The 22,311-nt window shown below is 43.8% G+C and overlaps 1 protein-coding gene and 1 long non-coding RNA gene across 8 annotated transcripts; one reads left to right on the top strand and one right to left on the bottom strand.

Annotated features, from left to right (window-relative positions):
* Positions 1-5,151: 5,151 nt before the first annotated feature.
* cplane2 (ciliogenesis and planar polarity effector 2) lies at positions 5,152-15,223 on the bottom strand. Of its 7 annotated transcripts, XM_033048351.1 has the most exons (7): positions 15,088-15,223; positions 13,544-13,551; positions 11,300-11,449; positions 10,425-10,577; positions 9,925-10,049; positions 8,805-8,941; positions 5,152-7,794 (listed from the first exon to the last, which is right to left on the bottom strand). In XM_033048351.1, the coding sequence occupies exons 3-7, from the start codon at positions 11,409-11,411 to the stop codon at positions 7,554-7,556; spliced, it is 768 nt and encodes a 255-aa protein (XP_032904242.1). In that variant the 5' UTR covers positions 11,412-11,449; positions 13,544-13,551; positions 15,088-15,223; the 3' UTR covers positions 5,152-7,553. The 7 variants fall into 7 exon arrangements, with proteins under 7 accessions (XP_032904242.1, XP_032904236.1, XP_032904238.1 ...); XM_033048345.1 differs by lacking the exon at positions 13,544-13,551 and having other exon boundaries at positions 11,300-11,465; positions 15,066-15,223; XM_033048347.1 differs by lacking the exon at positions 13,544-13,551 and having other exon boundaries at positions 15,066-15,223.
* Positions 15,224-15,299: 76 nt separating this feature from the next.
* LOC116990561 lies at positions 15,300-22,003 on the top strand. The gene is made up of 2 exons (XR_004416574.1): positions 15,300-15,724; positions 21,801-22,003. It is a non-coding gene; the product is annotated as an uncharacterized LOC116990561 (long non-coding RNA).
* Positions 22,004-22,311: the final 308 nt, after the last annotated feature.

The raw sequence follows: 22,311 nt of genomic DNA, 5'->3' as shown, positions 1-22,311 counted from the left end.
CTGTGGCACCGCGGTCGTGACGTCCCTTCCGTTCCTGCAGAGCCTTCCTGTCCTGGGCGGAGTCTGCAGCTAACTGTGTGCTCACGTCCGTTAAATCAAACGAACCTTGCTACTGCACACCCCAGGCGAATGGTGAGAAAGGCCTCAATCAGGAAGTGGTGTGCCTCAATCAGTCTCTGCAAGTGGTGTGCCTCAATCGTCCCCCGCCTCTCAAAGCATGGGGGGGGGACATCTCCCCCCTGTCCCCCTCACCCCCCCCCCCCCCCCCAGGATTTCCACCCTGGTTCAGTGGGTCAGGAAGCATCTGTGGAGGACATGGATGTACATTTCCATCACAGATGTTGTGGCGAGGATTTGAGTTTTTAGTTGCTGCTGAGTTGAGAGCAAAGATCAAAAACCTCTATGATCTTTGGTTGAGAGATGATCGCGAGCTTTAGCCCAGCAGTACTGACTTGTAGGTACACACAATTGCTGGGGAAACTCAGCGGGTGCAGCAGCATCTATGGAGCGAAGGAAATAGGCGACGTTTCGGGCCGAAACCCTTCCATAGATGCTGCTGCACCCGCTGAGTTTCCCCAGCAATTGTGTGTACCTTCGATATTCCAGCATCTGCAGTTCCCTTTTGAACAGTACAGACTTGTAGTTTGAGTGCATACTCTCTGTGAGTTAATTTGGGCAGGGGATGGAAACCAAACATAGGTGGTGATTCAAACTTACTCAAGTTCATGTTAGGACCAGAATTAGGCCATTTGGCCCATCAAGTCTACTCCACAATCATGGCTGATTTATCTTTCCATCTCAACCCCATACTTCTGCCTTTTCCCCATACACCCTGGCACACTTACTAATCAATAATATATCTGCCTTAAAAATATCCACTGACTTGGCCTCCACAGCCATCTATGGCAATGAATTCCACAGATTCACCATCTTCTTGACGAAATAAATTCCTCCTCATTTCATTCCTAAAGGTACGTCCTTTTATTTTGAGTCCATGGCCTCTGGTCCTAGACTCTTCCACTAGTGGAAACATCCTCTCCACATCCATTCCATCCAGACCTTTCACTATTTGGTAAGTTCAAGCTAGGCTCAAGCACGCTGCAATTCAGCGGCAGCTAAAAACAAAACCTCGCCCCTGTATCTGTGGTGGAAATGTACATTCATGTCCTCCACTGATGCTTCCTGACCCGCTGCGTTACTCCAGCAATTTGTATTTTGCTCAAGTTACTTGTAAAAACTATTCAAGTTTCAATGAGGTCCTCCCTGACTTAGGCAAAAGCTCAAAGGAAAATAACCCTTTCGTAAGTCAGGGAGGGCCTGTACTGTCTAAATCCGAGCATAAACATTTATGGTACTGAACCATCCACCTAGATATCGTGCTAATCCTTCTGGCTCAGTTCTACAATATGAAAATGTTGTTAATTAAAACAGCCAGCAAAACTAAATTACCAAAGTAGTTTTGGTTGATAGATAGCATTAATAAGGCAAAACTGGTCATGCTTAGGAGTACATGACAAGTAAGGCCCTTAAGGCACTCACCAAAGAAAGACTTGGATCCTCTGTTTGGTGACTTGATAGCTCAAGGTCCAGGGTAGGTTTTTCCATCTGCCAGTCTGCCAACAATCCAGATCATGATAAGACTAGGTCAGCAGAGAACGGGGGACAAATTAACCAGACGTGGATACCTTGACAGAACACGGAGAGAGGTGGAACAATTTATTAATTGGTTGGAACCGTGCCTCGTGTTCAAAAAATATTTGAATAACTTCGACTTATCTGAAAAAAATCACTCAGATTTCACCACTAACACATGACCTCCTCCAGCGGAGTTTTGTCCATCCCAGGGATGTGGCATTATTGACGTAAGGTAGGGCGCACGCTGCATTATGTTAAGTAGGTGCTTGCGTTGTCTGGAAAGCATGTGACAGCAATAAGGCCTTATGTCAGGGTTGAGGTGCACACTCCCTCAACTGTATAACACCAGTCCATTATCACTTATGTTTTTTTGTGGTGTTTGAATCTTACATCCACAGCAGTGCTGGATGGTTAAGGGCCTGTCCCACGAGCATGCGACCCCATGCGGCAAGCGCGACCTAAAGGGCCTGTCCCACGAGCATGCGACTGCATGCGGCAAGCGCAACCAAACCAGAAGCAGGGGCCGCGCGGAGGTCGAGTGTGTGACATGAAGTTTGAGCGAAGTCCGCGGGACGTTCGCGCGTGACGTACAGCGTCGAGACGCTGCGGGTGACGCCCGTCGAGGCAGTGCGTACGGCGTCGAGGCGGCTGCGGGCCGGTGCCACGCAGAATTTTTGAACACGGTCAGTTTTTCGGAGCCCCGCGCGATGTCGGGACCAGCTCCGCACAACTCCATACGCCCCCCGGCGATCAAAGTGGGACCGGCCCCGCGAGGCCGTATGGCTCAAGTGACCACGTTAGGCCGCACTTGCCGCATGGAGTCGCATGCTCGTGGGACAGGCCCTTTAGTCTTTTTTTTTTTTCCCCCGTTATAGTTTGTTGAATAGTTCGGTGTAACTGTGTGGCTTCTTGGGCCGTCTCAAAAGACAATCAGAAATCGACCACATTCCAAATCTGGACATACAGAAAGTGGATAGACATAATATGCTGGAGTAACTCAGCAGCTCAGGCAGCATCTCTGGAGGAAAGGAATAGGTGGCGTTGAGATGCTGCCTGACCCGCTGAGTTATTCCAGAGGATGGGTTTTCTTCCCCAGTGGTCATTTATACACCAGATGTTTTTCACGATCAACGTCTCTGGTACTTGCTTTATATTCCACTGTGAATAGATCGATTGTAATCATTGAATTGAATTGAATTGAATACCTTTATTGTCATTCAGACCTTACGGTCTGAACGAAATTTCGTGCCTGCAGTCATACATACAATCATACAATAATAAACAACAATAAACACAAATTAACACCACCACAGTGTATCCTCCAAGCACCTCCTCACTGTGGTGGAGGAAAAAATCTTAGGGTTACTGTCTCTTCCCTCCTCTTCTCCCTCTGCGCTGAGGCGATTCCCCACCGGGCGATGGCACAACAGTCCCGCGGCTCACCGAACCCCGCAAACGGGCCGGTTCAAACACCGCGGCCCGGGGGTGGTCGAAGCTGCCGCCCTCCAGTCCAGCACACGCAGCCGCTGGCCCGCGGCTGAACCCAGGACTCAGGTCACCGCCGCCAGAACGCCGTCCCAGCCACCGGAGCAACGTTCCAGCCCCGAGCCGGATCGCCCTCACGTGTAGTCTTTCCGCTGTGTTTAAGAAGGAACTGCAGATGCTGGAAAATCGAAGGTAGACAAAAGTGCTGGAGAAACTCGGTGGGTGCAGCAGCATCTATGGAGCGAAGGAAATAGGCAACGTTTCGGGCCGAAACCCGGAAGGGTTTCGGCCCGAAACGTTGCCTATTTCCAACGTTGCCCATTTCCTTCGCTCCATAGATGCTGCTGCACCCGCTGAGTTTCTCCAGCACTTTTGTCTACCTTTGTAGTCTTTCCGCCGACTGGTTAGTACACCACAAAGGCTTTTCACTGTACCTCGGTGCACCTGTACATGACAATAAACCAAACTCAAACGTATTTAATTAACTGAATTTAAATTTGTCTGCCCTTATGAATTCATAATAATAATATATTTTATTGTAATTGCACAGAGGTACAATGAGATTTGGTATGCAGCTTCCATCCGATGCAATAACTTAATTAACTAAAAATGTAGACACCCAGAAACAAGATTAAAAAAAACCCAGTATAAAGTGCAACTAGGTCTGTGCCGGGTCGATTTGCGACGTGACCATCCGAGGGAGACAGTTCATGGGGGGGGGGGGGGGGGGGGGGCACTCAGCAGATCGGAGCAGCTATAGCTCTGGGGATGAAGCTGTTCCTAAGTCTGGAGGTGCGGGCGTAGGCCTTGTAACGTCTGCCGGCTGGTAGAAGTTCGAACAGACTATTGCTAGGGTGTGAGGAGTCATTGTGAATGCTGACTGCCTTCCTGAGGCACTCCAGTACATCAGGTTAATTCATATCTGCAGGACATGAAGGGCGCGGCAGGTTCCCCTGTGAGTCGCGGCCAAACCGGGACAGTAGGCGTGGCTCGCCCACTGTAGATTCGGAGGAGGCAAGCCACAAACCCTGGCCCCAGCTTCCCCTCCCCCCCCCCCCCCCCCCCCACACCAACACTGGGAACCATTGAGGCGGTGGAAGGAGTCGGCACCAGCGGCAGGCATTGGGCAAAGGGTCGGCGAGAAAGAACCGGGGGCGTCTTACCTTGCACGCATTCAAGGTTGGCTGCGGGAGGTGAAGGTTAACGATGGCCGAGCAAGGAGAGGGACGACGGTCCACACGACAACCGGATGGAGATGACGGCTGCAATGGGCCTTTACGGGCAGCCGCGGTTGTAACCGTGAAATGGTGCCAAAACCTGGACGACTCTTGCAGTTAGACTCAGTGTAGACCATTTCTATGTATTATGTACTTATGTATGTTAAGAATCTTACTGATAAGTATGCAAAAAAAGAATTTCACTGTAAACGGTGAATGTGATAATAAATTGAACCATTGATCCATCTGTATAAGTAGTCCAGTAAAATAATCACAAGAGGCACATTTTTGATCTTAAATAGCAAATACTGGAGTTGGCCTTACCCATCTGATTTCACTGATCACTGTCACTTAACATTGGCAACGAATGTTGTGTTTTATGACTGTTGGCAGAGCAATTTCCCTCCTGGGATAAAGAAAGTTCTATCGTATCATATCGTATTGAATGAATGAACAAACCCCTTATTCCAAACAACCCGTACCTTTAGGATGTTTAAGAAGGAACTGCAGATGCTGGAAAATCGAAGGAAGACAAAAATGCTGGAGAAACTCAGCGGGTGAGGCAGCATCTATGGAGCGAAGGAAATAGGCAACGTTTCGGGCCGAAACCCGAAAGGGTTTCGGCCCGAAACGTTGCCTATTTCCAATGTTGCCTATTTCCTTCGCTCCATAGATGTTGCCTCACCCGCTGAGTTTCTCCAGCATTTTTGTCCACCTTATCCGAGATATCCTTTAGGATGCCCGGATATCTGGATGGGCAAAACCCAAATCGTGGTTCACCTTATCCTCGATCATAGCACAGGGAGACTCAACATTCAGTGAGTACTGATCCCTTTATTGAGCAATGGAAATAGTCAAACAGTCACCCTTTACACTTGCCATCCATTACGTGAAGACAGGTTGAGAAAATAATGTCGGCAGTGCCGAGTGATGAGCCGCTGTACTTATTGCTCCTACGCGTATATTCTTCACTCTATGAACAAGGAATATCTTTACATCCCAGCGCATATGACAACAAACTAAACATGAATCAGATTCTTTATTGTCATTTTATCCCATTTCAAGAACTGTAGTCATCAGATCCACAAAGCATTAAAAGCTGCCTCCTGCACACGACTTGGAAATTGATCTCCGTTGAAATAAAGCTACAGATGGATGGGCAATTAGATTAAAAATATGGTACAAATGCAGTCGTCACTTCATGCTTCCTCTTGTGCTGAGCAACATGGGCACTGACATTAGGAGGCTAGAGAACAACCTTTGCTTGATAATGTTTAAGGAACTGCAGATGCTGGAAAATCGAAGGTAGACAAAAATGTCTGAAGGGTCTCGACCCGAAACGTCGCCTATTTCCTTCGCTCAAACGATGCTGCCTCACCCGCTGAGTTTCTCCAGCAATTTATGTCTACCTTTGCTTGATAATATTACTTTGAAAATCATTACAGTAAAGACAACTGGCTCTCATGTTGCAGGGGTTGGAATCCTTTGGTACGGTGGTCTTGCCTGTTCCATTAGCTCAGGTCGTAAGCTACTAATATCCTATACTTCCAATTACCCAGCTGCATTTCCCACAGGTCCACCACTGATTTTCCAGCAACTGGTCTGGCACCTCCTTTAACTTGGTCGAAATTACGAGCGCACTTGAAACCCCCCTAATTGGCCCATGTTGTGATGGCATAGGACCACCAGGTGCGCCGGGGAGATGGCAGCCCTACCGGCAGTCTGTTCGTTTTTCATATTTTTGTTATTTTTAGCGTTTGTTAAATGTTTGCTTTAATGTACTTCGGTTTGTTTTATGTGGGGGGAGGGGGGAGGGGATCGGGGGAAACTTTTTTTCAAGTTCCTACCTTCCCGGAGATGTGATCAATTTTCAGATCACATTCTCTGGGCTCTGCGACCTACCATCGCTAGAGCTGGAGGCCTCCTCGGACTGTCATGAGCCCCATCGCGGGGCGCGGACTTAACATCGGAGCTGATCCCCTGCCTGGGATCACTCCCACCGTGGCCTGCGGACTTACCATCAAGGGCTCGCAGTCTCGGGAGAGGCTAGTCGGGAGCTCCAGCGCCGCAGATGGTTCGACTAGCCCTGTAATCCCAGCATCTGTAATTCCTTGTTTCTCCAACTGTACCCATGTCACTATTTGGTCTTCAGACTTCCACAGCAAGGAAGGACTGGATGAACTGCAGGCTGTTTGCAGCTGAGGCATGGGCCTCTGGTTAGTGCCTCTCAGTAGTAAATTCTTTAATATTTCTGTGGTTATCACCAAACCATGATCTCTGATGACTTCTGTGCAACATGGTAATCATGGGGGTCTCGAAAAATCAGGAATAAAGTCCAGAGAATGATTTATTTGGAATACATATTCTTTGGGATACTTAAGCAAACCACTAAATGTTGGAGGAACGCAGCGGGTCAGGCAGCAATTTTGGTGAGAATGGAGGGGCAACATTTCGGGTCGAACCCTTCTTCTAAAAAAGGGTCCTGACTCGAAAAGTCACTTGTCCATTCCCTGCCCAGATGCTGCCTGACCTGCCTTGTTGCTCCAGCACTTTGTGTTTTGTTTAAGATTCCAGCACCTGCAGTTCCTTGTGTCTCCTTTGGATATCCATCTGAGTTGTTATAAAAATGTTATGTCATGACATGGTGTGAAGTATGCCAGATTTCCCAGAGACTGCCAGCTTTACTCCTGGCTTTGTCAAACCTGCACTTTTAAACTTGGCTTCACCCGCTGTCACTGCTTCCATTAAGCAATGTGAATGACGGGAAATTGAACGGAGATGCAGAATATGTCTCTTTGTTTCACAGCAGTTCGCTCTATAGGTTAAATCTGATTTTGCAGTTTGAGTTGACAAAGGCTGTTCAGATTTTCAAACGTTCCTCCATGCTGAACTCATTTTATGTCAGGTGTGAAGAAGGGTCTCGACCCGAAACGTCATCCATTCCTTCTCTTCAGAGATGCTGCCTGTCCTGCTGAGTTATTCCAGCATTTAGTGCCTAATTTTATGTCACGTTGTTGTCTTAAGGTGAATTTGGTTCCTCCCCAGATACCATCCAAAATGCGAATGGTTGATAGAATGGGGGAAACTATCACATACGTTTCAGTTGGAACCACTGTGGTATCAACTAAACATATTTAGTGCAGCGAGTACCTGAAGATCAAGAAGAATATCATCAGGAAAGAGGTTGCAAGCAGCTCCGGGAGGGCTGAAAGGCTCTCAGTGGAGGTGCGGAGCAGGGACAAGTCCCGCAGTCACTTGATCCTGGTACCAGAGATGTTCAGCCATTCCATTCAGTATGTGCTCCACCTCCAGAAGCCCTGCTTTGCCATCAAGAGTTCTTCCATCTGACATGCGTGGACCATTGACACTCTTCATTTTGAAGACAGGCAGGTGCCATGTCTGCTGGAAAGAGCAGACCTCCCTTTCTGTGACATCCGTGTGCATGTACTGGTCAAACCTTGTCAACACTCAGTTAAAGAAAACAAGTAGATTCAAGTTCGATCCCTCAATTCTTTAACAGAAACAATCAAAAGGTTACACTTATTATTAGTTGTCTACAATTGTGTGAGTCATTGCGTTGCTACAATGCCAAAGCTTGTAAAAACTATTGATTTAAAATAAAAATCAAACTGGAATAGGGTATTGGAATCCTTTATCTTTACTGGTAAGGTATTAGATTTGTACACATCGGGTAAAATGACAGTTTCAAACTGCTATCTTTATATTTTGCTAAAAAAAAGTGTACAAATGCAGGCATTGGGCTACCACAAGATGGGATCTTCAATCAAGTGGTCAATTGATAAACTCAGACTACATGTGTCTAACCTGTCCTTCATTGAGACGGACTGCTGGTTCCCAGCAGGTGTTAGTGTTTTCTTCGAAAGGCAGGGACAGGAAAAGAACTGAAAGTTAACCCTGCAACTGTCTTATAACCAATTAAAATTCACAGATTCACAGTAAAAAAGAGTAAATCAGCGGGTGCAGCAGCATCTATTGAGCAAAGGAAATAGGCAACGTTTCGGGCCGAAACCCCAGGTACACAAAAATGCTGGAGAAACTCAGCGGGTGAGGCAGCATCTATGGAGCGAAGGAAATAGGCAACGTTGGCTATTTCCTTCGCTCCATGCAAAGAGTTGAACAATCTCCAATATAGGAAATAGGCAACGTTTCGGGCCGAAACGTTGCTTATTTCCTTCGCTCCATAGATGCTGCTGCACCCACTGAGTTCCTCCAGCATTTTTGTGTACCTGGGATTTTCCAGCATCTGCAGTTCCATCTTAAATAAAAAGAGTAAATCACCTTCATCTGATTAAGAAGCACATAAAATACACAGGTTAAATTAAATATTGTTAATGAATAAAAAACAATAAGATATTTCATGTGACAATCACAATTTACATCAAAATCTAAGAAAGTTTGTAGAATATCATTGAGTTGAAGCTTGGTGATTTTGTAATTAAAGGATACTTGGTGCCGATAATGATTTTAACCATCTTCTCAGTATCATGCAGGATGCGCGACATTTGACCAGGCAAATCAGTGAACGATGATCGATCAGTGAAAGAGAAGAGGAACAAGACTGCGTCTGCTTTGTCCTTGCAGGCCTGAGGAAAAGAAAAGAGCCAAGAATTAAGGGACAAAAGTTTAGGGGCAACATGAGGGGGAACCTCTTTACTCAGAGAGTGGTAGCTGTGTGGAATGAGCTTCCAGTGAAAGTGGTGGAGGCAGGTTCGATTTTATCATTTAAAAATAAATTGGATAGGTATATGGACAGGAAATGAATGGAGGGTTATGGTCTGAGTGCAGGTAGATGGGACTAGGTGAGAGTAAGTGTTTGGCACGGACTAGAAGGGCCGAGATGGCCTGTTTCCGTGCTGTAATTGTTATATGGTTATATGATGGCTGATTATAAACTGTACATGTTCAACAGTCAGTATAAACACAAAGTGCTGGAGGAACTCAGCACTCAAGCAGCATCTGGGGAGGAAATGGACAGTGACTGAAGAACGGCCCCAACCTGATAAACTGCTGGGTTTATTCAATCTCAAGACAATGCCTTGATTTTCCGCAGTTATATGCAAACATATAAAGGCCTTCAATGTCCTAACTGCAGTAAATCAGTGACTTCCATTCAAGTCCACAGGAAAGAAATTATATTTGATGTAGCAAAGTAAGTGAGCAATGCAGATGATGAATCAATGTGATTTGGTTGAGACTTCTCTGTAAATACAGAAATGTTGTCTTAGTTATCTGAAGAATTGACAAACACCAGGACTAAACAATAGTTATGAATATTTCACATGAATTTTCAGAAAGTATTTCTTAAAATTGAGGTGCCCCAGTTATAGGTGGGAAGGGACTGGCCGAAGGGAGACAGGGTAACATAGAAACATATAAAATAGGTAGAGTAGAGATTTGAGGAAATAAATTATTTAATTTAATGGTTAAGAAAGGGTAGGTCTGAGATTCCTTCTTTCGGTGGCCAAGTTAGTTCTTTGCGGGTTTGGTTACTGCTTATCCTTTTTTGTGCATGAAACGAGGAATGTACTTAAGAGTTATAGTTACAATGTATTTGATGCTTTCTTACAGCAAGAATGTGGTCAAACTTCTTCAGGGAGGCTTCACCGCAGTCCCAGAACTGAAAGCGGAACATGATCACTCTGCCGCTCTCCACCAGCTTTCCGGGCCAATAGACCGTCCTTGTCTGAATTCCTGTAGTTAAGTCAAACATTAGACCTTTATCTTCTTAAGAATCAAAATCTTGGTTTACTCTAAAAATATCAACAAAATTCAGTGCCCAATTCCATGTAAGTATTTCAACACAGTCAGTACAAACACAAAGTGCTGGAGGAACTCAGCACTCAGGCAGCATCTGGGGAGGGAATGGACAGTCTCTGAAGAACGGCCCCAATCTGAAACATCCCATTATCTCCCCAAATGCTGCCTGACTTCCTCCAGCACTTTGTCTTGCATCTACAGTCTCTTGTGTCTTCAGTATACAGCATGTACAGTCCCCATTACATACACTTTGCTGTTCACACCCTCATACAGAATATACAAAACAGGATTGCATACACGAGACTTTACCTGTGGTCTCGTGATGAAGGCTGGGGACTTCAACACCGGCAAATTTGGCAATTGCTGCTGTTTTTCCTACGCCGCCCTTCCCTGACAGAAAGATCTTGTAACTGGCAATATCAGGAGCAGCCTGTGGGGAGAGCACTGGTCGCTCGAGTAATCCTAGAGACAAGCACATTCACATCAGCATTACCAATTTAGATGCTGACATGAACTGAACTAACTTTGTGAATATTTATCGCTGATTCTAGCTCGGGCTGTCAACCCACAAAACTAAACTGGAAATAAATTTCAAAATTAAACTTCCAACAATAATGCAGTGACTCCATTCCTAAACCTGAATCATCGTAAAGATTCCAGTTCCTCAAGGACAAATAATTAATATAAACAGTAAGGATATATTTAATGAACTGTAGAGGGCATATCAACTTCAGAATAGACACATCAAGCACCATCACAATCTGTATACAATATCTTTAGACCATTTGTTTGCAAGAATATAGACTAAATTAGCTTATTATATGTACCGTATAATGGTATATACAGGAAGTGGGGCAATAAAAGATGTACTTCCTCGAAAAAAGGAAACTGTACAAATTAATTCATCCCTTCTTCTTCTTGCGTATGGCGTGCACAGCCTAAAGTTGGAGGACAACTTGTTCTATTTGATCGTGCATGCCAGGTTGATTGCATTCGTCGAAACAGGACGGACCACGTGAAGGTTGCAATCTCCCATCCCCAGATTAAATCCCTGAACAGAAAGTTCTAATGGACTAGCTGTTTACCTGGGTATGTATGAAGCAAGATAGTTTTCAGAAACATTCCTATGCTCCATGACTATCGATGCACCATTTCAAGTCAGGGAAGGTTAAATCTTTACTCACCAAACATTTTCCTTTTGTTTTTGCGTACGATGCTGGCCAAATATTCTCGGGCTTCCACTGAGTTAAGCCAATTCACTGTTACCAGAGATCCAGATTTTACAACGACTGCCATTGCTTGACCATGTAGTTTAAGATCCTCAGACTACCATCCTGTGTAAAATGGAAGCTGTGTAAAATTGAAGAAACTTGTTTATAAAGTTACATTTCTGGATGGCTGCAACTCCAAAACATAAACCCCACGTGCTGACCACGTACTGGGCTGAATGCTGACATCTAGAACATATAGAAAACATGACAGGAATTCCTCAAAGGCATCACAAAGTTCCCACTACTTGGTACTAATTGTCAATTGAGTCAATAAATTGTAGCAAATCTGGTTGTCAGCTCTTTGCTGAATTTGAACCCGTCTCACCCTTTGTCTCCCTCTCCCCTGACTCTCAGTCTGAAGAAGGCTCTCGATCCGAAACGTTAACCATTCCTTCTCTCCAGAGATGCTGCCTATCCCACTGAGTTACTCCAGCATTTGGTGTCTGTCTATCCTTTGACACTTATCCTTTTAATACTCCAGAGTGAGTCCCACCGCAAGTTGGAGGAGCAGCACCTCATATTTTGCTTGGGCAGTTTACACCCCAGCGGCATGAACCAAAGACTGAAGAAGGGTCTCGACCCGAAACGTTGCCTACTTCCTGCGCTCCATAGATGCTGCCTCACCCGCTGAGTTTATCCAGCATTTTTGTGTACCTAGCAAGTACACATAATTTATCATCCATTTGCTTTTTTATTGTAAAAGTTCAGATGTTGGCAGCAGACCACAAGACATAATTCAAGATTTCAAAACAACATTAAGTTTATGTATCTTCAATTCAGCTATGTTTTTAGCTATGATGGCTCAGCAGTTTGTGCAACAATAATTGAGAAGGCCCCAGTTTAAGTCCCTAGTAATTTGGCAGCAATCCAGGTTGAGCTGGGAAATTAACCTGTATTTCCTCCACTAATCACTATTCACTTCCTTTATAGAAAAGTGCACATGCACACATCTCCAGTGGGAAGAGTAAAAATGTTGATGCAAAAATCAGGCATGCATCATAAATATTGATGCTTGCTTGTTATTGGTATTGGTTTGAATTATCAAGCACGCTGAGATAGTGAAATTTTTAATTTGTGTGTTCTTCAGGTGGATCATCCTTTATATGAGTGCATCTGGTAGTTCAAATGATGCTAGTTCATCAGTCCAGAGTACTAGCCCATTCAGTACCCTACAGTACTAGCCCATTCGTCCACAGAACTAGCCCATCTACCACACAGTACTAGCCCATCTAACTTACAGTACTAACCCATCTGTCAACAGTACTAGCCCATCTACCCTACAGAACCAGCCCATCTAACCTACAGTACTAACACACCTATAGTACTAGCCCACCTACAGTACTAGCCCACCTACCCTATAGTACTAACACACCTATAGTACTAGCCCACCTAGCCTACCGTACTAGTCCACCTACAGTACTAGCCCACCTACAGTACTAGCCCACCTATAGGACTCGCCCACCTACAGTACTAGCCACCTATAGGACTAGCCCACCTACAGTGCTAGCCCACCTACCCTACAGTACTAGCACACCTATAGTACTAGCCCACCTACCCTACAGTACTAGCACACCTATAGTACTAGCCCACCTACCCTACCGTACTAGCCCACCTACAGTACTAGCCCACCTACAGTACTAGCCCACCTACAGTACTAGCCCACCTATAGGACTCGCCCACCTACAGTACTAGCCCACCTACAGTGCTAGCCCACCTACAGTGCTAGCCCACCTACAGTACTAGTCCACCTACAGTACTAGCCCACCTACAGTACTAGCCCACCTACCCCACAGTACTAGCCCACCTACAGTACTAGCCCACCTACAGTACTAGCCCACCTACCCCACAGTACTAGCCCACCTACCCCACAGTACTAGCCCACCTACCCCACAGTACTAGCCCACCTACAGTACTAGCCCACCTACAGTACTAGCCCACCTACAGTACTAGCCCACCTACAGTACTAGCCCACCTATAGGACTCGCCCACCTACAGGACTAGCCCACCTACAGTACTAGCCCACCTACCCTACAGTACTAGCCCACCTACAGTACTAGCCCACCTACCCCACAGTACTAGCCCACCTACAGTACTAGCCCACCTACAGTACTAGCCCACCTATCCCACAGTACTAGCCCACCTACAGTACTAGCCCACCTATAGGACTAGCCCACCTACCCTACAGTGCTAGCCCACCTACCCTACAGTACTAGCCCACCCACCCTACAGTACTAGCCCACCTACAGCACTAGCCCACCTACCCTACAGTACTAGCCCACCTTCCCTACAGTACTAGCCCGCATACAGTACTAGCCCACCTACCCCACAGTACTAGCCCACCTACAGTACTAGCCCACCTACCCTACAGTACTAGCCCACCTACAGTACTAGCCCACCTACCCTACAGTACTAGCCCACCTACCCCACAGTATTAGCCCATCTACCCTACAGTACTAGCTCACCTACAGTACTAGCCCACCTACAGTACTAGCCGACCTACAGTACTAGCCCACCTACCCTACAGTACTAGCCCACCTACCCTACAGTACTAGCCCACCTACCCTACAGTACTAGCCCACCTACCCTACAGTACTAGCCCACCTACCCTACAGTACTAGCCCACCTACCCTACAGTACTAGCCCACCTTCCCTACAGTACTAGCCCACCTACAGTACTAGCCCACATACAGTACTAGCCCACATACAGTACTAGCCCACCTACAGTACTAGCCCACCTACCCTACAGTACTAGCCCACCTACCCCACAGTACTAGCCCACCTACCCCACAGTACTAGCCCACCTACAGTACTAGCCCACCTACCCCACAGTACTAGCCCACCTACCCTACAGTACTAGCCCACCTACCCTACAGTACTAGCCCACCTACCCTACAGTACTAGCCCACCTACAGTACTAGCCCACCTACCCTACAGTACTAGCCCACCTTCCCTACAGTACTAGCCCACCTACAGTACTAGCCCACCTACCCTACAGTACTAGCCCACCTACAGTACTAGCCCACCTACAGTACTAGCCCTACAGTACTAGCCCACCTACCCTACAGTACTAGCCCACCTACAGTACTAGCCCACCTACCCTACAGTACTAGCCCACCTACAGTACTAGCCCACATACAGTACTAGCCCACCTACAGTACTAGCCCACCTACCCTACAGTACTAGCCCACCTACCCCACAGTATTAGCCCACCTACCCTACAGTACTAGCTCACCTACAGTACTAGCCCACCTACAGTACTAGCCCACCTACCCTACAGTACTAGTCCACCTACAGTACTAGTCCACCTACAGTACTAGTCCACCTACAGTACTAGTCCACCTACAGTACTAGCCCACCTAGCCCACCTACAGTACTAGCCCACCTACCCTACAGTACTAGTCCACCTACAGTACTAGCCCACCTACAGTACTAGCCCACAGTACTAGCCCCCCTACAGTACTAGCCCACCTACCCTACAGTACTAGTCCACCTACAGTACTAGTCCACCTACAGTACTAGCCCACCTACCCTACAGTACTAGTCCACCTACAGTACTAGCCCACCTACAGTACTAGCCCACCTACAGTACTAGCCCACCTACAGTACTAGCCCACCTACCCCACAGTACTAGCCCACCTACAGTACTAGCCCACCTACCCTACAGTACTAGCCCACCTACCCTACAGTACTAGCCCACCTACCCCCCTGCTCCACAGCACCAGTCCGTGTTTCTCCGTTGACCGGACCACAGGCCGGGCCCAGCAACAGCGCCGCCGCCGCCGCCCCGCGTCTCCCTCCGGGCTCCCGCCAACCGTCGACCGTCGACCGGGCAGCCGCGCACCGCCTGGCGTCTGACGTCACCGTCACCGTCACCGTCACCCGCCGTACGTCGTCACGCCGTCGCTTCCCGGTCCCCTGAGCCGGCCCGTTGCCATGGTTTCCGGGCCTAGGACAAGGATTAAAAAACACCCAGAGGCAACAAGCTGCGAGCTTTCCGCAGGATTTCAGAGCAGGGCGATGAATAGGACTGTGCTGCCAAGTAAATATAGTGTGTCTAGGTGACAAGTGCAGAGTGCGAGAGTGATTGCCTGATAATGGATGAATCAAGCTAAAGGCAGAGCCGCCGCGAACTGAGTGTGAAGAAGAAGCGTCCCTCTATGAAACATCGCCTGTCCATGGATGGCCCCCACACTGATGCAGCCTGACCTGCTGAGTCAGTCCAACGCTCTAGATTTTCACTCAAATTAAGCCTCCCTTCACCACCTCCAGTTTAAATCCCATTTGGAATATTTTGGAGGACCAAGAGAAGCCAAGAAGAACCAAGTGAAGTTGGAAAAGGTTAGAGAAAGAAATGAAATTGAATAATGAAAGGCCTGGATAGAGTGGATGTGGAGAGGATGTTTCCACTGGTGGGAGAGTCTAGGACCAGAGAGCATAGTCTCAGAATTAAACAATGAACATTTAAAAAGGAGGAGGAGGAGGAGGAATTTCTTTAACTAGAGGGTGGTGAATCTGTGAATTCATTACCACAGATGGTTGTGGAGGCCAACTCTTTGGGGTTTTTTTAAACCAGAGTTTGATAGGTTCTTAGGTAGACAAAAATGCTGGAGAAACTCAGCGGGTGCAGCAGCATCTATGGAGCGAAGGAAATAGGCAACGTTTCAGGCCGAAGCCCTTCTTCAGACTCAGTTCGTTTTATTTTGATAATCAAAATAAACTCCGTTTATAAACTCCTTTTATTTTGATAGGTTCTTAATTAGTAAGGGTGTCAAATGGGTTGAAAGGGACAAATAGATCAGCCATGATTGAATGGCATGGTAGACTCAATGGGCCAAATGGCCTGATTCTACTCTTATAACTTAGGTATTGATAAGAAACTGAAAGCGGTGGGGCAAACATGAAAACAAGGCTGAAAATATTTATGTTGTTATTTTGGAAGGCAAAGAAAGTGAGAGAGTAATAAAATAGAGTAGAAGCTAAATAAATATTGTGCATGAGGGGCTACTACTGGACATCCATTATTATATTAAAGGATGTCGCACTGATGAGTGGTTACGCTCATATTTGATTAATGCTTGTTTCCTGGTTTATTTTTTATTTTCTGCAAAAGTGAATTGGGGCACAATGATCTTTGGAAAAATCTGGCATGAATTTGGTTGAGAAATAATTTGAAAACTGTTTAAATTTCACCAAAGAGATCCCCAATTACACATCTCCAAATTCTACCATTTTCAGTCAACACTGAGCTTTGGAGCCAAACTGATGCAAATAAGCAAACCCGCCAAACTTATAATGAATTAACTTCCTTGAAAATGATGCCCCTGTTCTTGATCGTATTTTCTTTAATGAAGAAATTACTGTTCCATTTTGGTACATTTGACAATTAAAAACTCTTGACTCTTGCTCATCATCTCTCGGTATTGAATTGTCGTAAGGCATGGCAGTGAATGCAGCATAAGTATTTAAATATTGAGAAATAGTTTTGAATATTATTAAACTGTAATGTCAAGGCAAATATTTAGAAAAAGTACTAACAATGCAAACATTAGTTGTTTTTTTTTTAAAAAAGGACTTTAATAAAAGAAACAGCTTCTTTGTACCAAGATCTGATCAGGCAGGACTTTACAGACACTTAACACAGGACAGATACAAGCTGAGGTCTGAACACCTGTCACATTGACTCCACTCAATGAAGGTAACAAAACACCTAATTGCAAAAGACTTCAAGTAAATTTGAAATGGCATTTTTCCCAAAAGTAGAAAAAAATTAGTGCACATTTAAAATACAAACATTACAAAGCCCTGGAACCTATCACTACTCTAACATATTGGTCAAGGCAGGCAAGAAAGGAGCTAAGATTGAACAATTCCTGGCCTTTGCATTTGGACATTTAAACATTTTTTATTACTTGAAAGTAAAGAAATCTGAAGGTTTGTTCATATTCATAGTCCAGCTGTAACTAATGTGAGAACTAAGAACAGGTAGGCAATATCCTCTATATTACCCATTCTTAAATATTAAATTTAGACAGAGAATTAGGGCACAATGATCCATGGAAAAATCTGGCCTATGTACTTTAAGAATTTGGTAGAGAAAAATAATTTGAAAACTACTTACATTTAAGCATTTTATTCCAGTACCAATTTAAATGGCATCATCCCCATCAATGCAATTCACACATGCACTACAAAGATAATCCAGAGTTCAATTTTTCACAATTGCATTAAATTTACCATTTCAGAGATAAGAAATTAATGTATTGCTTATTTTGTGATTTTTCTTCAGAATGGAGGAAGCAAATAATCTGAGAATCTAAAATTACATAATTCCAGATAATTAACTAAATCACCGTGGAGTAAAAGACCCTTGGAGCCTGGATACAGGAAAAAAAGTTTCATTAACATATAGTGTGCTGGTGTGTAAAGCAACCCCATTATCAGACTGACCAAGTGTTCTCCATCAAAATGTCAGGCTAACATTCCTGATTGAAATGTACCGAATAATGAAAGGCATAGATAGAGTGGAGTGAAAAGGATGTTTCCATTGGTGGGAGAGTCTAAGACCAGAGGTCATAGCCTCAGAAATAAAGGGCGCTCTTTTAGAATGGAGACGAGGAGGAACTTCTATAGTCAGAGGGTAGTTCATCTTTATCTATTTATTTTGTCCAATTATATATTTTTATAGTCCAATCTGTGGAACTCATTGCCACAGAGGGCTGTGGAGGCCAAGTCAGCGGACATTTTTAAAGCAGAGATAGACAAATTCTTGATTAGAACTGGTGTCAAGGGTTATAGGGAGAAGGCAGGAAAATGGGATTCGGAGGCAGAGATCAGCCATGATTGAATGGCAGAGTAGACCCGATGAGCCGAATAGCCTAATTCTACTCCTATAACTTGTGAACATTCCAATGCCAAACTATGATACCGCCAGAAACATAATTCAGGCACAACATTAAATTAAAGCCTTGCGAAATGTGTTTTGAAAAATAGATCCCGTAAAATTAAGAGGGTTGTCCAACGACAAATATATCCTCTTTAGAACAAGACGTGGTCTCGTTGGTAAAGGGACTTGATGGGGTCAATGCTGATCAAGCTGTTCATCCTAACAAAAGAGTTCAGAAAAGGAGGTTGGTCACAGAATGAAGAGTTGGCCGCTTAGCTGTAGTCAGCAGAGGTTTGGACACCAGGATATATGGTATATAGTGTTGGAAGCTGAAGTTGATGTAAAGATTCAAACTTGGATAATAATAGAGCAGAATTCATGATCTTTTTCTTTAGACAAATTCAATGAATATTAACACTCCATTCTATTAAATATTTTGGAGCTTTTTTTTTGTCAATTTTATGCTTGCTTTAACTCCTATTTTCATTTGATCATAATGGACATTGTGTGTGCTAAGATCATTGGGAATAAAGGATGCATGAAATAGGAATAGCCTGATGCTACAGCCCAATGGATTGATACTCGCTCCTGAAGTTTATTTGCCTTTTCTCCATTCTTGGACAGGCCAATTTCTTCCTGCTGTGACAGATTACCCATCCTCTCTTCCCATTTCTATTTTGTACTACTCTGTGGTTATGTTATCTTTAGAAACCATCCTTCGCTGTTATATGTCCCATGTAACCCATTTTTCACCACACTGGGTTATTTGATCATTCCTACCATCCCCAAAGCAAACCCTTACAGGTATTCACTGCTCTATCCAAGCTCTGGCTATGTACCTGCTGAAAAACGAATCATCTCCAGCATCTTTTAGGTCACCTGAAAACCTTGCATTTCTCACCAGACATGTTGCTTAATCTGCCAAATCCTTTCAATCTCTACCTCAAGATTTTACACCATCTGCAGTATTCTGCGGCAGTACTATTTAATAATGGGGGTATTAATGATGGGGGTAAATAATTAAATTATTATTTAATGATGGGGGTATTATTACTTCACAGCAATTCTATGAATGTCTGCACCCATTTATCTTCTTTGTGGGAATCTCATCTAGCATTAGATACCTCAATCTGCATATCTTTTTGAGTTGCCTCAGTCTTGCAAACAGACCCACCAATGCCCTTCAGCTGATTTAGGGTTTGTTTCATTCAGTATGCTCAGGAGGCAAGGACTTTTTCTGGTTGTAACAGAGATTTCTTGGGACGGATAGTCAATTTCAGAAAAATTAATCATAATAAATTCCAAAATCCTTTGAGACTCATTAGTAAAGGCACATTTGATGTAGTTATATAGTAGGAAGAAACTGTACTGATCAGTCTATTAATGTTCATAGAATATCACAGCTCAGCAACAAATCCCCATTGTAGTTTTCTGCCAGACCAACTCAGTCTATTTCTCTCCTTGTTTGATTTCCATAACTCTATATTCTTTCTGAACAACTATAATTCCCATTTATACACATTTATGGATCCACTCAGACAGTTTGAGAGAGAATTCCAGATTATTTAATTGAAACATTTTTCATGGAAACCCCAACTCTGATCACTCTGTGAATAAATTGTGCCTCAGGTCAGTCTCGTGAACCAGCAAAAACTGGAAAACCCTTTTATCCCTTCACCTATTCCAACTTCCAACCTTTTTTCAGATAGCATTTGCCCTGTGCTAACTTGCTCCACACATCCAAACGCCCTAATTAAGTGTTAAGATGTTGTTTAGGCTGTGAGAAACTAAACTGAGCTCCATATATATATTTTCTGTACATATTTTGATAACAGTCCTGTTAAGCACCTTTGGGCTTTTACACTGTTAATGGTGGTATATAAAATGTAACTTATTGTAGAAGGCACTGGAATACTTTGGCTGCAGACCATTACCCCCCTCCTTACACCAAGAACAGTATCAATTATAAAAAATGAAATTGGGCTTTTTAACCTGCAAGATTAATAGGTAGTGATTTTTACCAGCAGCCCATCCTTAATATTTTCTTTTAAGAAATAATTAACTACAATGATCAAACTATTCAGAGTTAAACACTATTATCTTGCTTTTAGCAAAAGCTGGCAAATGTTGCAAACAGCAGGTTTAATTATTTCAGATTTCCAGCTTTTCTGCTGAATTATAATCTTTCCTATGCATCCTTAAAGAGTCAATGAGGCAAATTTCCCAAACAATGTGTAATTAAATACTAGATATATTTTATACATAGCAGCAGTTAGCTCTATTCATAGCTTTTAAATAAGAAACTATACTGATTAGTCTCCAAACAAGGCAGCTAAATATATGTCCTATATTAACAAACAAATGAGGCTACTTTAATTCCAGCAGCAAAAACATAAATTTAAGTTTTCTGAAGCTGAAGAAATTGTATCCATTTTGAGGTAAAAGTTCTGCTGCTGCTTTAACATGTACTATGTGGCTACATGTTCATTGTATTTAGCAATCCTACACTATGGAATAAATTGATTGTGTGCTGGCTATTAGTGTTATGTGGATGGAAGCACACAAGCAACCCAGCCCAAATTCATCTGGCCAGTAAACATTCAACCTTAGTTAGAGGTATGCCAATTCCCACCTGCATGGAATTAAATATGACACAAAACGTAACATGAGGTACCATGATTTTGTATTAACTGTTGCAGTCTTTGTCATTTCTTAGAATACATGGGTGCCTTGCTGAAAAACAATTGAGCATTAGGTAAAGCAGATTTAAGCTTGTCTCAAAGTTATAGCTGTGGATGCCAGGCACTTAAAGTGGAAACTTCTCCAAAAAAAAGACCTTGCATGCTTAGCTTCTGATGTATGTAGAACTGTAATTACTTGCCATGACTTCCCTTTATTGCATTCTTGATAAGTATGGCTTCCAGCCAATCTACCAGGCTCACTGTGTGTATATTCTGCAATTGTTTAGGTTGGTCTGTAACTTCCAACATAGTAGTACTAAGTCTGTTTTACAGCCTGAGAATATATATATATATTGTTATATATATTGTTATATATATATATATAATGTTATAAAATATCAATATTGTTATATATATTGTTATATATATATATAAAATTGTTATATATATATATAAAATATCAATATTGTTATATATATTGTTATATATATATATAATGTTATAAAATATCAAATCACTCTGGACATGAACCAATCTTAAGCGGTTTGTGGGAATCACCTGGAAAAGAAATCCATCTGCATATTTTCTCTCACAAGGGCATCAAGTGTGCTGCACCCTGTCGGTAGCAGGACATATTCTTAGAAAAATATCATTCCCAACAAGAAGGGATTAACCATATTTTGTTTAAATAAAATCTATACATTTGAAGCGCGATAAGATGATTCAGTGAAGATAATGCAAGCTACTTGGGAAAACTATGCTGTCCCTGGAGTCTGTAACTGACAACTTTTCTGACCTACAAATCCATTTCATTGATTTTTCATTAATTCTCAAACAAATCTCTTTTTAGACATGGCTTTGATAAAGGATGGAGACTCAATGAACTACTCTCACCGATGAAATGTCAAATGGCCATCAATTATACTCAAGAAATCACAGATGAGAATGGACAAAATCGCCTACTTGTATAAAGCAATGACAGGAATTGAACTACTAGAAAATATCTGTTATTGTAAGCATCAGCTTGAGAAAAGTAAAAACCGACTAGAGCTTTGACAGTTTCAGACTTCAATTCTGCACCCTATTATGTTCAAGAAGGAACTGCAGATGCTGGAAAATCGAAAGTAGACAAAAGTGCTGGAGAAACTCAGCGGGTGAGGCAGCATCTATGTAGGGAAGGAAATAGGCAACGTTTCGGGCCGAAGGGTTTCGGCCCGAAACGTTGCCTATTTCCTTCGCTCCATAGATGTTGCCTCACCCGCTGAGTTTCTCCAGCACTTTTGTCTACCCTATATTATGTACTCATTGCTGAGGTAGCTTCTCAAACCCTACACAACTTTATAGGGCATCAAGACCATCAC

This window comes from Amblyraja radiata, chromosome 31 (genome assembly GCF_010909765.2).
Source record: "Amblyraja radiata isolate CabotCenter1 chromosome 31, sAmbRad1.1.pri, whole genome shotgun sequence".
Taxonomy (NCBI): Eukaryota; Metazoa; Chordata; class Chondrichthyes; order Rajiformes; family Rajidae; genus Amblyraja; species Amblyraja radiata.
Note: the sequence above shows the minus strand (reverse complement) of the source record. Positions and strands in the feature narration are given on the sequence as shown.